Source organism: Salmo trutta, chromosome 14, assembly GCF_901001165.1.
Source record: "Salmo trutta chromosome 14, fSalTru1.1, whole genome shotgun sequence".
NCBI lineage: Eukaryota > Metazoa > Chordata > Actinopteri > Salmoniformes > Salmonidae > Salmo > Salmo trutta.
In genome coordinates, this window is record NC_042970.1 from 14,878,498 (window position 1) to 14,892,697 (window position 14,200).

The 14,200-nt window shown below is 44.0% G+C and overlaps 1 protein-coding gene across 4 annotated transcripts in view; it reads left to right on the forward strand.

The window, feature by feature from the left end:
* LOC115207461 (semaphorin-3F-like) overlaps positions 1-7,165 on the forward strand; it is a 119,834-nt gene extending 112,669 nt beyond the window's left edge. For 2 of the 4 annotated variants that reach the window (XM_029774540.1, XM_029774543.1), the window contains 6 exons: positions 2,906-2,994; positions 3,228-3,269; positions 3,456-3,613; positions 3,811-3,893; positions 4,144-4,277; positions 4,467-7,165. In XM_029774540.1, the coding sequence (XP_029630400.1) occupies positions 2,906-2,994; positions 3,228-3,269; positions 3,456-3,613; positions 3,811-3,893; positions 4,144-4,277; positions 4,467-4,934 (974 nt within the window). In that variant the 3' untranslated portion in view covers positions 4,935-7,165. The remainder of the gene's footprint in view (positions 1-2,905; positions 2,995-3,227; positions 3,270-3,455; positions 3,614-3,810; positions 3,894-4,143; positions 4,278-4,466) is intronic. The other 2 variants (XM_029774542.1, XM_029774544.1) reach the window with 1 other exon arrangement.
* The last annotated feature ends 7,035 nt before the right edge of the window (positions 7,166-14,200 follow it).

Here is a 14,200-nt window from a genome sequence, read left to right on the forward strand (position 1 = left end):
TTAACCTGATCACTCCTCTGGGTCTGGAGTAGAGGTTAACATGATCACTCCTCTGGATCTGGAGTAGAGGTTAACCTGATCACTCCTCTGGGTCTGGAGTAGAGGTTAACCTGATCACTCCTCTGGATCTGGTCTGGAGTAGAGGTTAACCTGATCACTCCTCTGGGTCTGGTCTGGGGTAGAGGTTAACCTGATCACTCCTCTGGATCTGGAGTAGAGGTTAACCTGATCACTCCTCTGGATCTGGTCTGGAGTAGAGGTTAACCTGATCACTCCTCTGGGTCTGGTTTGGAGTAGAGGTTAACATGATCACTCCTCTGGGTCTGGAATAGAGGTTAACCTGATCACTCCTCTGGATCTGGAGTAGAGGTTAACCTGATCACTCCTCTGGGTCTGGAGTAGAGGTTAACCTGATCACTCCTCTGGAACTGGTCTCGGGTAGAGGTTAACCTGATCACTCCTATTGGTCTGGTCTGGAGTAGAGGTTAACCTGATCACTCCTCTGGGTCTGGAGTAGAGGTTAACCTGATCACTCCTCTGGGTCTGGAATAGAGGTTAACCTGATCACTCCTCTGGGTCTGGTCTGGAATAGAGGTTAACCTGATCACTCCTCTGGATCTGGAGTAGAGGTTAACATGATCACTCCTCTGGGTCTGGAGTAGAGGTTAACCTGATCACTCCTCTGGGTCTGGAGTAGAGGTTAACCTGATCACTCCTCTGGGTCTGGAGTAGAGGTTAACCTGATCACTCCTCTGGGTCTGGAGTAGAGGTTAACCTGATCACTCCTCTGGATCTGGAGTAGAGGTTAACATGATCACTCCTCTGGGTCTGGAGTAGAGGTTAACCTGATCACTCCTCTGGATCTGGTCTGGAGTAGAGGTTAACCTGATCACTCCTCTGGGTCTGGTCTGGAGTAGAGTTTAACATGATCACTCCTCTGGATCTGGTCTGGAGTAGAGGTTAACCTGATCACTCCTCTGGATCTGGTCTGGAGTAGAGGTTAACCTGATCACTCCTCTGGGTCTGGAGTAGAGGTTAAAATGATCACTCCTCTGGATCTGGAGTAGAGGTTAACCTGATCACTCCTCTGGGTCTGGAATAGAGGTTAACCTGATCACTCCTCTGGGTCTGGAGTAGAGGTTAACCTGATCACTCCTCTGGGTCTGGAGTAGAGGTTAACCTGATCACTCCTCTGGGTCTGGAATAGAGGTTAACCTGATCACTCCTCTGGGTCTGGAGTAGAGGTTAACATGATCACTCCTCTGGATCTGGAGTAGAGGTTAACCTGATCACTCCTCTGGGTCTGGAGTAGAGGTTAACCTGATCACTCCTCTGGATCTGGTCTGGAGTAGAGGTTAACCTGATCACTCCTCTGGGTCTGGTCTGGGGTAGAGGTTAACCTGATCACTCCTCTGGATCTGGAGTAGAGGTTAACCTGATCACTCCTCTGGATCTGGTCTGGAGTAGAGGTTAACCTGATCACTCCTCTGGGTCTGGTCTGGAGTAGAGGTTAACATGATCACTCCTCTGGGTCTGGAATAGAGGTTAACCTGATCACTCCTCTGGATCTGGAGTAGAGGTTAACCTGATCACTCCTCTGGGTCTGGAGTAGAGGTTAACCTGATCACTCCTCTGGAACTGGTCTCGGGTAGAGGTTAACCTGATCACTCCTATTGGTCTGGTCTGGAGTAGAGGTTAACCTGATCACTCCTCTGGGTCTGGAGTAGAGGTTAACCTGATCACTCCTATGGGTCTGGTCTGGAGTAGAGTTTAACATGATCACTCCTCTGGATCTGGAGTAGAGGTTAACCTGATCACTCCTCTGGGTCTGGAGTAGAGGTTAACCTGATCACTCCTCTGGGTCTGGAATAGAGGTTAACCTGATCACTCCTCTGGGTCTGGTCTGGAATAGAGGTTAACCTGATCACTCCTCTGGATCTGGAGTAGAGGTTAACATGATCACTCCTCTGGGTCTGGAGTAGAGGTTAACCTGATCACTCCTCTGGGTCTGGAGTAGAGGTTAACCTGATCACTCCTCTGGGTCTGGAGTAGAGGTTAACCTGATCACTCCTCTGGGTCTGGAGTAGAGGTTAACCTGATCACTCCTCTGGATCTGGAGTAGAGGTTAACATGATCACTCCTCTGGGTCTGGAGTAGAGGTTAACCTGATCACTCCTCTGGATCTGGTCTGGAGTAGAGGTTAACCTGATCACTCCTCTGGGTCTGGTCTGGAGTAGAGTTTAACATGATCACTCCTCTGGATCTGGTCTGGAGTAGAGGTTAACCTGATCACTCCTCTGGATCTGGTCTGGAGTAGAGGTTAACATGATCACTCCTATGGGTCTGGTCTGGAGTAGAGGTTAACATGATCACTCCTCTGGGTCTGGAGTAGAGGTTAACCTGATCACTCCTCTGGGTCTGGAGTAGAGGTTAACCTGATCACTCCTCTGGGTCTGGAGTAGAGGTTAACCTGATCACTCCTCTGGGTCTGGTCTGGGGTAGAGGTTAACATGATCACTCCTCTGCATCTGGAGTAGAGGTTAACCTGATCACTCCTCTGGGTCTGGAGTAGAGGTTAACCTGATCACTCCTCTGGATCTGGAGTAGAAGTTAACCTGATCACTCCTCTGGGTCTGGAGTAGAGGTTAACCTGATCACTCCTCTGGGTCTGGAGTAGAGGTTAACTTGATCACTCCTCTGGATCTGGTCTGGAGTAGAGGTTAACCTGATCACTCCTCTGGGTCTGGAGTAGAGGTTAACCTGATCACTCCTCTGGATCTGGTCTGGAGTAGAGGTTAACCTTGATCACTCCTCTGGATCTGGTCTGGAGTAGAGGTTAACCTGATCACTCCTCTGGGTCTGGTTTGGAGTAGAGGTTAACCTGATCACTCCTCTGGATCTTCAGACAGGGGGACGGTTCAGAAGGTAATTGTCCTGCCCAGAGATGACCTGCAGACTGAGGAGCTGGTGCTAGAGGAGGTGGAGGTGTTCAGGGTGAGTCTCTCTTTCTCTCTTCTCCTGTTCTTCCTCTCTCTCCCTCTACCTTTCCCTCTCTTTCATGTTCTCTCTCTCCTTATTTTACCTCTCTCTATTTCTCTCTCTCTCTCAGTAGTATCTTTTCATTTTTGTCAACTCATTCCTCATGTAAGAAACATTTATTCTGTAGAACATCGTTCTAACTTTTATTCTTCTCTTATTAAGATCTGCTTCTATCCCTTACATTTCAGGTGCCAACTCCCATAACCACCATGAAGATTTCCTCCAAAAGGGTAAGTTGAACATTCCACAGTCTGATGGTTCAGTGCACACACATTCAGAATTGTCTTCCTATAAAATATCACATAAATCACTGCAGAGCGTAAACAGTGAATGCCGAAGTCTGGATGATGCTATGCCAACATTTTCCAATTGGTCTCTATTCCTCGCTCTGTCACTCCTTCTCTTCCTCCCTACAGCAACAGCTGTATGTGGGCTCAGTGTTGGGTGTGACCCACCTGGCCCTCCATCGCTGTGACGTGTACGGGGAGGTGTGTGCTGACTGCTGCCTGGCCCGGGACCCCTACTGCGCCTGGGACGGAAAGTCCTGTACCCGCTACTCCGCCTCGCAGAAGAGGTGAGTACCAACAGAGTGTGTGTGTGTGCGTCTTTGTGTGTGTGTTGCTCATGTTTAGGGGCAGGAACCTTTGCCATATGCCAATACAATGTTCTCTCAACATTGTCTCTACTCTTTAATTATATTTTAACATTTACTGCAGACTTGCTGTTTGTAGAATGTTTTGTAGTTAACCTCTTTATTTTTGGGGAATGTTGATCTGACCCCTCTAGGCGCAGCCGTCGACAGGATGTAAAGTATGGCAACCCAATCCGCCAGTGCAGAGGCTATAACTCCAATGGTGAGCTGACAAGAATACTCTAACGTACCTCAAATAGACACTCTAACAGCACTGAGGTTACCATTCAGTGTGACAGCAGCAGTATCCAATAACATCACGTGTATAATATTGTGAAAGGGGAATGTGATTTTGTCAATTCTACTACTGTGCTACTTCACTAACTGTTGAGCAGTAATTGACTGATTTGGTCTGAGGAAATGATGCCTGAAACACATGCATATGATGTCATGATGCTTATGCTTTGCTGCAGCCAATAAGAACACGCTGGAGATGGTGCAGTATGGGGTGGAGGGCAGCACTACGTTCCTGGAGTGTCAGGCCAGGTCCCCTCATGTGTCTCTCAAATGGCACCTGCAGAGGGAGAACAGCGACAGGAGGAAAGAGGTGAGGAACTCTCATCCCGCTGTAGCTGTACTGTACCCTACTATATTGACTCTTATACAGCCTGCCTTCTAAACAGGCTGATAATCAGACAAACGACTACTTTATTATTTAACAATATGGCCTGCTGTTTATGGAAAATGATTGCTAAATGAATGCAATAATAAATGAATGATATCTCCCTGCTGTCAGATCCGCTCTGAGGGCCGGACACTAAAGACAGAGCAGGGTCTGCTGCTGCGTTCCCTCCAGTCATCAGACAGCGGCGTCTACCAGTGCACGGCCACAGAGAAGAACTTCAAACACACGCTGGTCAAGCTACAGCTGGTGGTCCTGTCCAGCCGCACGGTCAACAGCATCCTGGTAGAGACAGGCAGCCCAGCCCTGCCACCCCTCCTGTCCAGCCCTTGGACCCCCAGCGCAGGTCAGTACAAGGACCTGCTGACCATCCTGAGCCAGCCAGAGATGGGCCTCATCAATCAGTACTGTCAGGACTACTGGCAGCTGGGAGAGGGCAGTCCGGGGGACCCCATGCTGGTCGTTGGCAAGGCCAAGGAACTGAAGGAGCTGAAAGAGCAGAAGAAGCCCCGCAACCGCCGGCATCATGACGATGAGGATGAGCGTGAGGACGATGAGCACACCACCCCAGCCGAAACATGAGGCCGTAGGCTTATACCACAGGCCACACACTACCCCAACACCCGACACCCACCCCCTGTCCCATCTGCTCTCTCCCTCTCTGCACAACCCTCCAAAAATGGGAAAGACTTCAATCAAAGGATTAAAAAAGGTAATGATCAAAAGCGATAAGAAAGAGAAACCACTACAAGCAAACAACAAACAGGTTCTTCTTAACTGTTAAGATACACAGTATTTATTGTAGGTTGTACATAGTAAGATTCTGTGGATTTCTTTGTACTTAAATAGAAAACAAGGCTTTTTTGTGCAAATCTGTGCAAATATGATTGTTATTATAATGATATTATTGTTGGTAGTGTTATTGTTTATTACAAATGGTGTTATTACATTGCAAAAATCTTTATGTTCTGTATTTTGGATGAAGCGCAGCAACACATTGAAAGAACATTTGAAAGTGTAAATATCTACAGCTGAATGGACTGATAAGAATGCTTTCAAAAAGGTTTTGGTAATTTGGCTCCGTGTTGGATCATTCCACTGCTGGCAGTATGTAGTCTGAGGTGGGAGGAGTCAGATCACTGATGTGTGATGAACCTCCCCCAAAGCCATGATGGACAGTTGATTCCCACAGCCAATGAACTATAAGGATGTCACTTCAAGGCATTTCATTGGACACGCAGATAGATGAGGAAATGCCCATAGGAGGCTGCAGCTTTGAGTTTTTCCCACGGCTATAGACAGACACGACAGTGAAAGGCCTTGTGGGAAAGGATGCCCTCCTCTTCCTTAGCTAGCCTAACTGACCTAACTGGGGTGAAACAAGACTTGACCCCAAATTCCCTCAAGTATTTTCTACTCTTCCAGAAGCTGATGAGGGGTGCCTGTGTCTTCTGTGGTCCAATCTGGCTTTCTTTCAACCCCATTTGTTATATTTACATTGATATTGCCAGTCTCTTCCAGAACTAGTTGCTGTGGACGTTTTGTGTGTAGAGTATATGTAAATATGACATCTCAATGTTGTACCCTTGAGGCCGTGATAGTTAAAATAAGCGTTTTGGGGGATGGGATTGAAATAACATTGACTTCCCTTTGTACACCATTGTTCAATTGAGATTAGAATTTCAAGCAGGCCGCTACATAATTTGTGACAATTTGATTATGCACAATTTACGACAAGAGACAAAAAAAATCTCTTAGTCTCCAAACTAATCCATAAGTATACTGGTTTGCATTCCAGCCTATACCTATTCTCCTTATGAGGTCAGTTGTTTCATATAAAATGTGCTGAACATTTCTAAACTCCTCCAATCCTCCCATGTAGTTTCCAATATCACAGCTCTCCTTGTAATATATAAACCCTTAGTCCACATTGTATTACGTCAGATAGCGCAACAATTTTGCCTGCACTGATTGGGAGGGACGAGCGTCGCGTAGGAGTGACGCCACCTGACGTAAGACAATGGTTAGTCCATGGAAGTCACTAAAGGGAAAGTGTGCAAAGACTGTTTTCAAAGTTATAGTGTAACATGTTGGAGAGGGTTACCATAGGTTACCATAGGTTTGTCAGAGCTGTTGTCCATCTCCTACAGAAGGTAAATGTTACACAACTCTCAATAAAGAGTTTATTCAACTTCTATGATCAGCCGTTGTTGATGGTATTCTGCCTGAAAATGTGTCAAAATCCACAGATGTGTATAGCAGAGAAGACTCCGTCTCCATGTACAACTCTATGTATATAGCTACAGCCACTAGAATGATCTGCTCTTGACCACAGGAAAACACATACCAAACTCTTTGGGACGGTGGCTTTTCATTGTGTGCATGAAATGTATTATGTACTGTATATGATATTTGTCCGAAAAGCTATGCTGTGGATGTCAGTGGATGGAAAGGCAGATGGAGTCATTCCCTAGTGGGGGAATATTCAGCACACAGGGGCCCCATTGTCTCTTTAGCTCTCCTTCTCTCTCTCTCTTTACCTCTCTCTTTCTCTCTTTCTCTCATTCTCTCTTCTTCTCTCATCCTCTCTCTCTCTCGCACTCCCTCTTTCTTTCCCAAAAGTTTTTTGTTGTTGTTGCATATCTCAAATATATGCATCTTTGGCAAATTTTTGGTATGGGTTATTTAGGAAAAATCACTTAGTATGACATAAAGCACAGTTGATGTTATTGTAATGATTTGTGTAAATGACTATTTCTCCTTTCTCATTGATGTTGCTGACTAATAAATTAAAGCTCTATATTTTATAAAAACAGAAATCATTTTTATATTCATATGGTGCATGGATAACTATACTGAACAAAAATATAAATGCAACGTGCAACAATTTCAAAGATTTTACTGAGTTACAGTTCATATAAGGAAATCAGTCAATTGAAATAAATTCATTAGGCCCTAATCTATGAATTTCACATAGGTACCTTAAAATAAAAAAAACCTTCACAATGGGCCTCAAGATCTCGCCACGGCATCTTTGTGCATTCAAATTACCATCGATAAATCCAATTGGGTTCGTTGTCCGTAGCTTATGCCTGCACATAACCCCACCGCCACCATGGGGCACTCTCTTCATAATGTTGACATGAGCAAACCGCTTGCCCACACGACGCCATACATGTGGTCTGCGGTTGAGGCCAGTTGGACGTACTGCAAAAGTCTCTAAAATGACGTTGGAGGCGGCTTTTTGGTAGAGAAATTAACATTACATTCTCTGGCACAGCTCTGCTGGACATTCCTGCAGTCACCATGTCAATTGCACATTCCCTCAAAACTTGAGACATCTGTGGCACTGTGTTGTACGACAAAACTGCACATTTTAGAGTGGCCTTTTATTGCCCCCAGCACAAGGTACACCTGTGTAATGATCATGCTGTTTAATCAGCTTCTTGATATGCTACAGCTGCCAGGTGGATGGATTATCTTGGCAAAGGAGAAATGCTCACTAACAGGGATGTCAACAAATTTGTGCACAACATTTGAGAGAAATAAACTTTTTGTGTGTACAGAATATTTCTGGGATTTTTTTATTTCAGCTCATGAAACATGGGACCAACACTTTACATGTTGCGTTCATATTTTTGTTCAGTGTATATACAGTACAGTAAGGTCACATAGACAGGTTTTGGGTCTCGTGCACTGGCCTCAACCCTTTATTGCATCAACTGATCCTAATTTGTTTGTGCTTTGACAGTAGTGGTTCTTACAATTTACGAAAGCTGAGTGCTGGAGTTGTCCTTCTTCCATCTCTCAAAGGGCACGCTGTGGATTAGGTTTTGTTACCATCTTCAGATTGAGGTCAATGAGATCTGTCAGGTGAAGCTAAAGCCCTGTAAGTACCTTTGAGATCACACCCCTCAGTCTAGAGTTGGGTAGGTTACTTTCTAAATGTAATCCATTACAGTTACTAGTTACCTGTCCAAAATTGTAATCAGTAACATTACTTTACTGAGTTTGGGTAATCCAAAAGTTATCTGATTACATTCAGTCATTTTATATCACTTTCCATTTAAGAGGATTTAGAAGAAGACAAAAAAACTATTGCAGGATAAATCAATGTTAAAGTTTACATAGCTGGCCATATATGGATGTTACATTTTACTTTATGGGTTGGTTATGTAGGTTTCTTCAAACCCATCGCTTTCTACTACATATAACAATACGATTAAATTATTTATTTACATTAAAAACCAAAGTCTATCAGAATTTCAGTCATTCTAATACATGTTATACCCCTTGATCTTCAAGAATAGGACTTGGAAATATGGAAGTATAGATTAGCCAAATTGTTTTACCTGAGCAGGACCCCAAAACAAAGGACGTATTAGCCAGCCCTACTCTGTTGTTTATGATTTTGTTGTCATGGAGGACTGGTTGGGCTCATTGATTCTAGTTGGAAAATAAATGCTGCGCTCATGGAATGGCATGCTTTGAGCACTACTGAAAAGGGCTATTTATATGTGAAAAATGAATGCCATATGCTGCATTTGCTATAGGCCTATTGTTTAACTTTTTGTTGGTGACACTTTGACATCTTGATAATATGCAGCTGTTTAAAGGGCAAATCCACAGATGAAACAATAGCAAAATGTTTTGGTAAAAAGCTGAGGGATGGGCCTGGAGAAATGTAACCACTCTCAGATTAATAGACAGAGCTATGGATGCAAGGACTGACCTTCCATGATATCAAAATGATTGTTTTAACCATGTTATGAGGCTATACAGTGTTTGTTTACATTTGCAATGTTTATATATATATATATATATGCCAGTCAATAGTTTGGACACACCTACTCATTCCAGGGTCTTTCTTTATTTTTACTATTTGCTACATTGTAGAGTAACAGTGGTAAAATGCCACTATTATTCTACATTAAGAAGTAAATAAATTCCACAAATTAACTTTTAACAAGGCACACCTGTTAATTGAAATGCATTTCCAGTGACTACCTCACGGAGCTGGTTGAGAGAATGCCAAGACTGCGCAAAGCTGTTATCAATGCAAAGGGTGGCTACTTTGAAGAATTTTAAATGTAAAATATATTTAGATTTGTTTAACACTTTTTTTCGGGTACTACATGATTCCATATGCGTTATTTCATAGTTTTGATGTCTTCACTATTATTCTACAATGTAGAAAATAGTATAAATAAAGAACAACCCTGGAATGAGTAGGTGTGTCCAAACTTTTGACTGGTACTGTATATATAATGTATATATAAGTCCAAAAATGGATGTAGCAACTACAGATTGCCCCTTTAAGTCTATCAAAAGTGTGAGAGTTTGAGCATGTGTCCATTAGGCCTATGGATTTGTATTTTTATCAGCATGAATTAGATTGGACTAAATGTGGGGCTTTTATTGCTCATAGGCTGGGAACCACACTTTGCAGCTGTTGAAAGAGCACATTTTTCACTGGCTGTCCACTGGTTTCAAAAACAATGATTAATAGGCAGCTTAAACTTCTTGAATTCAACCATTATTGGGTTCAAATACACATTTAGATTTGTGAACAGCCATCCACAACAACCACAATCCGTAAACTACACCTCTGCTGTCATCCTTACCTTCAAGCGTTTATTCAAGTTGGATAATCTTTGGATGCCGACAGCAGTTGCACCATTGGAAGACATAGCTTGGACTATAGCCTACAAAAGCCTATTCTTGCTCCTTTCCCGTGATCCATCAAACACATTTGGTGTGTCATCATAGTGGTCTCTGACTTGTGGTCAGACTCGCTGAGGTGAACAAACTTAAACTTGTGCCTTTTTTCAATGCTGATTTACATGTCATTGAGAAAACAGAGAAGTGTCAAATATCTTTTGGCGCAAACATCCTTTCTGGATTTAAAAGTAATCCTCAAAGTAATCATCTAGTTTTTCAAAAGTATCTGTAATCTGATTACAATATTTTTGCTGGTAACATAACAGATTACAGTTACTGTTTTTTTTTGTAATCCCTTACATGTAACGGATTACTGGCTGTCCACTGGTTTCAAAAACAACCAAATCAAATTGATTTATATAGCCCTTCTTACATCAGCTGATATCTCAAAGTGCTGTACAGAAACCCAGCCTAAAACCCCAAACAGCAAGCAATGCAGGTGTAGATGCATGGTGGCATGGAAAAACTCCCTAGAAAGGCCAAAACATAGGAAGAAACCTAGAGAGGAACCAGGCTATGAGGGGGGGGGCAGTCCTCTTCTGGCTGTGCCGGGTGGAGATTATAACAGAACATGGCCAAGATGTTCAAATGTTCATAAATTACCAACATGGTCAAATAATAATAATCACAGTAGTTGTCGAGGGTGCAACAGGTCAGCACCTCAGGAGTAAATGTCAGTTGGCTTTTTATAGCCGATCATTGAGAGTTTCTCTACCGCTCCTGCTGTTTCTAGAGAATTGAAAACAGCAGGTCTGGAACAGGTCAGGGTTCCATAGGCAGAAGAGTTGAAATTGGAACAGCAGCACGGCCAGGTGAACTGGGGACAGCAAGGAGTCATCATGCCAGGTAGTCCTGAGGAATGGTCCTAGGGCTCAGAGAGAGAGAGGAGAGAGGAGAGAGAGAAAGAGAGAGAAAGAGAAAGAAAGAGAGAATTAGAGAGAGCATACTTAAATTCACACAGGACACCGGATAAGACAGGAGAAATACTCCAGATATAACAGACTGACCCTAGACACTGTGGCCCCATCCGATGATACCCCCGGACAGGGCCAAACAGGCAGGATATAACCCCACCCACTTTTCCAAAGCACAGCCCCCACACCACTAGAGGGATATCTTCAACCACCAACTTACCATCCTGACACAAGGCCGAGTATAGCCCACAAAGATCTCCGCCACGGCACAACCCAAGGGGGGGCGCCAACCCAGACAGGAAGACCACGTCAGTGACTCAACCCACTCAAGTGTCGCACCCATCCGAGGGACGGCATGGAAGAGCACCAGTAAGCCAGTGACTCAGCCCCTGTAATAGGGTTAGAGGCGGAGAATCCCAGTGGAGAGAGGGGAACCGGCCAGGCAGAGACAGCAAGGGCGGTTCGTTGCTCCAGTGCCTTTCCGTTCACCTTCACACTCCTGGGCCAGACTACACTCAATCATAGGACCTACTGAAGAGATGAGTCTTCAATAAAGACTTAAAGGTTGAGACTGAGTCTGCGTCTCTCACATGGGTAGGCAGACCATTCCATAAAAATTGAGCTCTATAGGAGAAAGCCCTGCCTCCAGCTGTTTGCTTAGAAATTCTAGGGACAATTAGGAGGCCTGCGTCTTGTGACCATAGCGTACGTGTAGGTATGTACGGTAGGACCAAATCAGAAAGATATGTAGGAGCAAGCCCATGTAATGCTTTGTAGGTTAGCAGTAAAACCTTGAAATCAGCCCTTGCCTTAACATGAAGCCAGTGTAGAGAGGCTAGCACTGGAGTAATATGATCACATTTTTTGGTTCTAGTCAGGATTCTAGCAGCCGTATTTAGCACTAACTGAAGTTTATTTAGTGCTTTATCTGGGTAGCCGGAAAGTAGAGCATTGCAGTAGTCTAACCTAGAAGTGACAGAAGCATGGATGAATTTTTCTGCATCATTTTTGGACAGAACATTTCTGATTTTTGCAATGTTACGTAGATGGAAAAAAGCTGTTCTTGACACAGTCTTGATATGTTCGTCAAAAGAGAGATCAGGGTCCAGAGTAACGCCGAGGTCCTTCACAGTTTTATTTGAGACGACTGTACAACCATCCAGATTAATTGTCAGATTCAACAGAAATCTCTTTGTTTCTTGGGACCTAGAACAACCCTGAGTATACAGTATCCTCCGTGTGTTCCACAAGTGTGAGCTGAGTAATGTACAGCCTACGGGAAGCCATCATTTTCTACATTTTGTTAAATTACAGCCTTATTCTAAAATGCTGAAAAAAAATTATCCTAAGCAATCTACGCATAATGACTAAGCGAAAACAGTTTTTTTTTACATTTTTGCAAATGTATTCAAAATTAAAAACAGAAATACCTTATATATATATATATATATATATAAAAGTATTGAGACCCCTGCTATGAGACTTGAAACTGAGCTCAGGTGCATCCTGTTTCCATTGATCATCCTTGAGCTGTTTCTACAACTTGATTGGAGTCCACCTGTGGCAAACTGTACTGATTTGGAAAGGCAAACACCGGTCTACATAAGGTCCCACAGTTGACAGAACATCTCAGAGCATAAACCAAGCCAAACTGAGCAATCGGGGCAGAAGGGTCTTGGTTAGGGAGGTGACCAAGAGCCCAATGGTCACTCTGACAGAGCTCTAGAGTTCCTCTGTGGAGAAAGGAGAACCTTCCAGAAGGACAACCATCTCTGCAGCACTCCACCAATCAGGCCTTTATGGTAGAGTGACCAGACGGAAGTAAAAGGCATATGACAGTATTTAAAGACTCTCAGACCATGAGAAACAAGACTCTCTGGTCTGATGAAATCGAGATTGAACTCTTTGGCCTGAATACCAAGCGTCACGTCTGGAGGAAAGCTGGCCCCATCCCTACGGTGAAGCATGGTGGCAGCATCATGCTGTGGGGATGTTTTTCAGCAGCAGGGACTTGGAGACTAGTCAGGATCGAGGCAAAGATGAACAGAGCAAAGTACAGATCCTTGATGAAAACATGCTCCAGAGCACTCAGGACCTCAGACAGGACCTCAGACTGGAGCTCAGGACCTCACCTTCCCACAGGACAACGACCCTAAGCACACAGCCAAGACAACTCAGGAGTGGCTTCAGGACAAGTCTCTGAATGTCCTTGAGTGGCCCAGCGAGAGTCCGGACCCGATCGAACATCTCCGGAGAGACCTGAAAATAGCTGTGAAGCAACGCTCCCCATCCAACCTGACAGAGCTTGAGAGGATCTGCAGAGAAGAATGGGAGAAACTCCCAAAATACAGCTGTGCCAAGCTTGTAGCGTCATACCCAAGAAGACTCGAGGCTGTAATCGCTGCCAAAGGTTCTTCAACAAAGTACTGAGTAAAGGGTCTGAATACTTATGTAAATGTGATATTTCATTTTTTATGTTAGCAAACATTTCTAAAACCCTTTTTTTCCCTCTTTGTCATTATGGGGTATTGTGTGTAGATTGGTGAGGGAAAAAAACTAATCAATTTTAGGATAAGGCTATATTTTAACAAAAAGTCAAGGGGTCTGAATACTTTCCGAAGGCACTGTATGTTGTAGTCGGTGTAGTATTTTTCATTATAAAGTGATGTCAGCTTTGTCATGAGAGGCACACTTCAAATAGAGTGGGTCTCTAAGAGTTGGACAGTGAAGTCCACAGCAGTAACTACCTCTGCCCTGCTGTAGACCAGTGTTCTGTAGAACAATGGGAACTATAGGTGAGCTTCTCATTAACAAGCGATAGCATGCATCATTGTACACTGATCAACTGTACACCTTGTTTCCTGTTTGTGTTAGAGCTCTCACCCCCTGCCTCTTTCTACCTCACTTACTTACTACTTACTAAGGTATTTTACTCCTCATGGAACATAGGCCAGTGGATGAATAGATGTCTTTCTACCTCCCTCACTCTTATCAAGGCAGCTGAGGCCAGATAAGTACTTGAGCCGATGTGCATCTTCCGCTGAGCACAGCAAAGTCCTCCTAAACCTCAACCTAAAAAAGGTTAGGTCACTCATACGCCATGTACCCCTGCATCTCGTTCCCCCTGCCCCAGGAGTCTTCTGTCCTTGTGCCCTATTGGCCATCTCTGATCAGGTGGACAGAGGATGCCTAAAATCTTCTCTAAGACTTGAA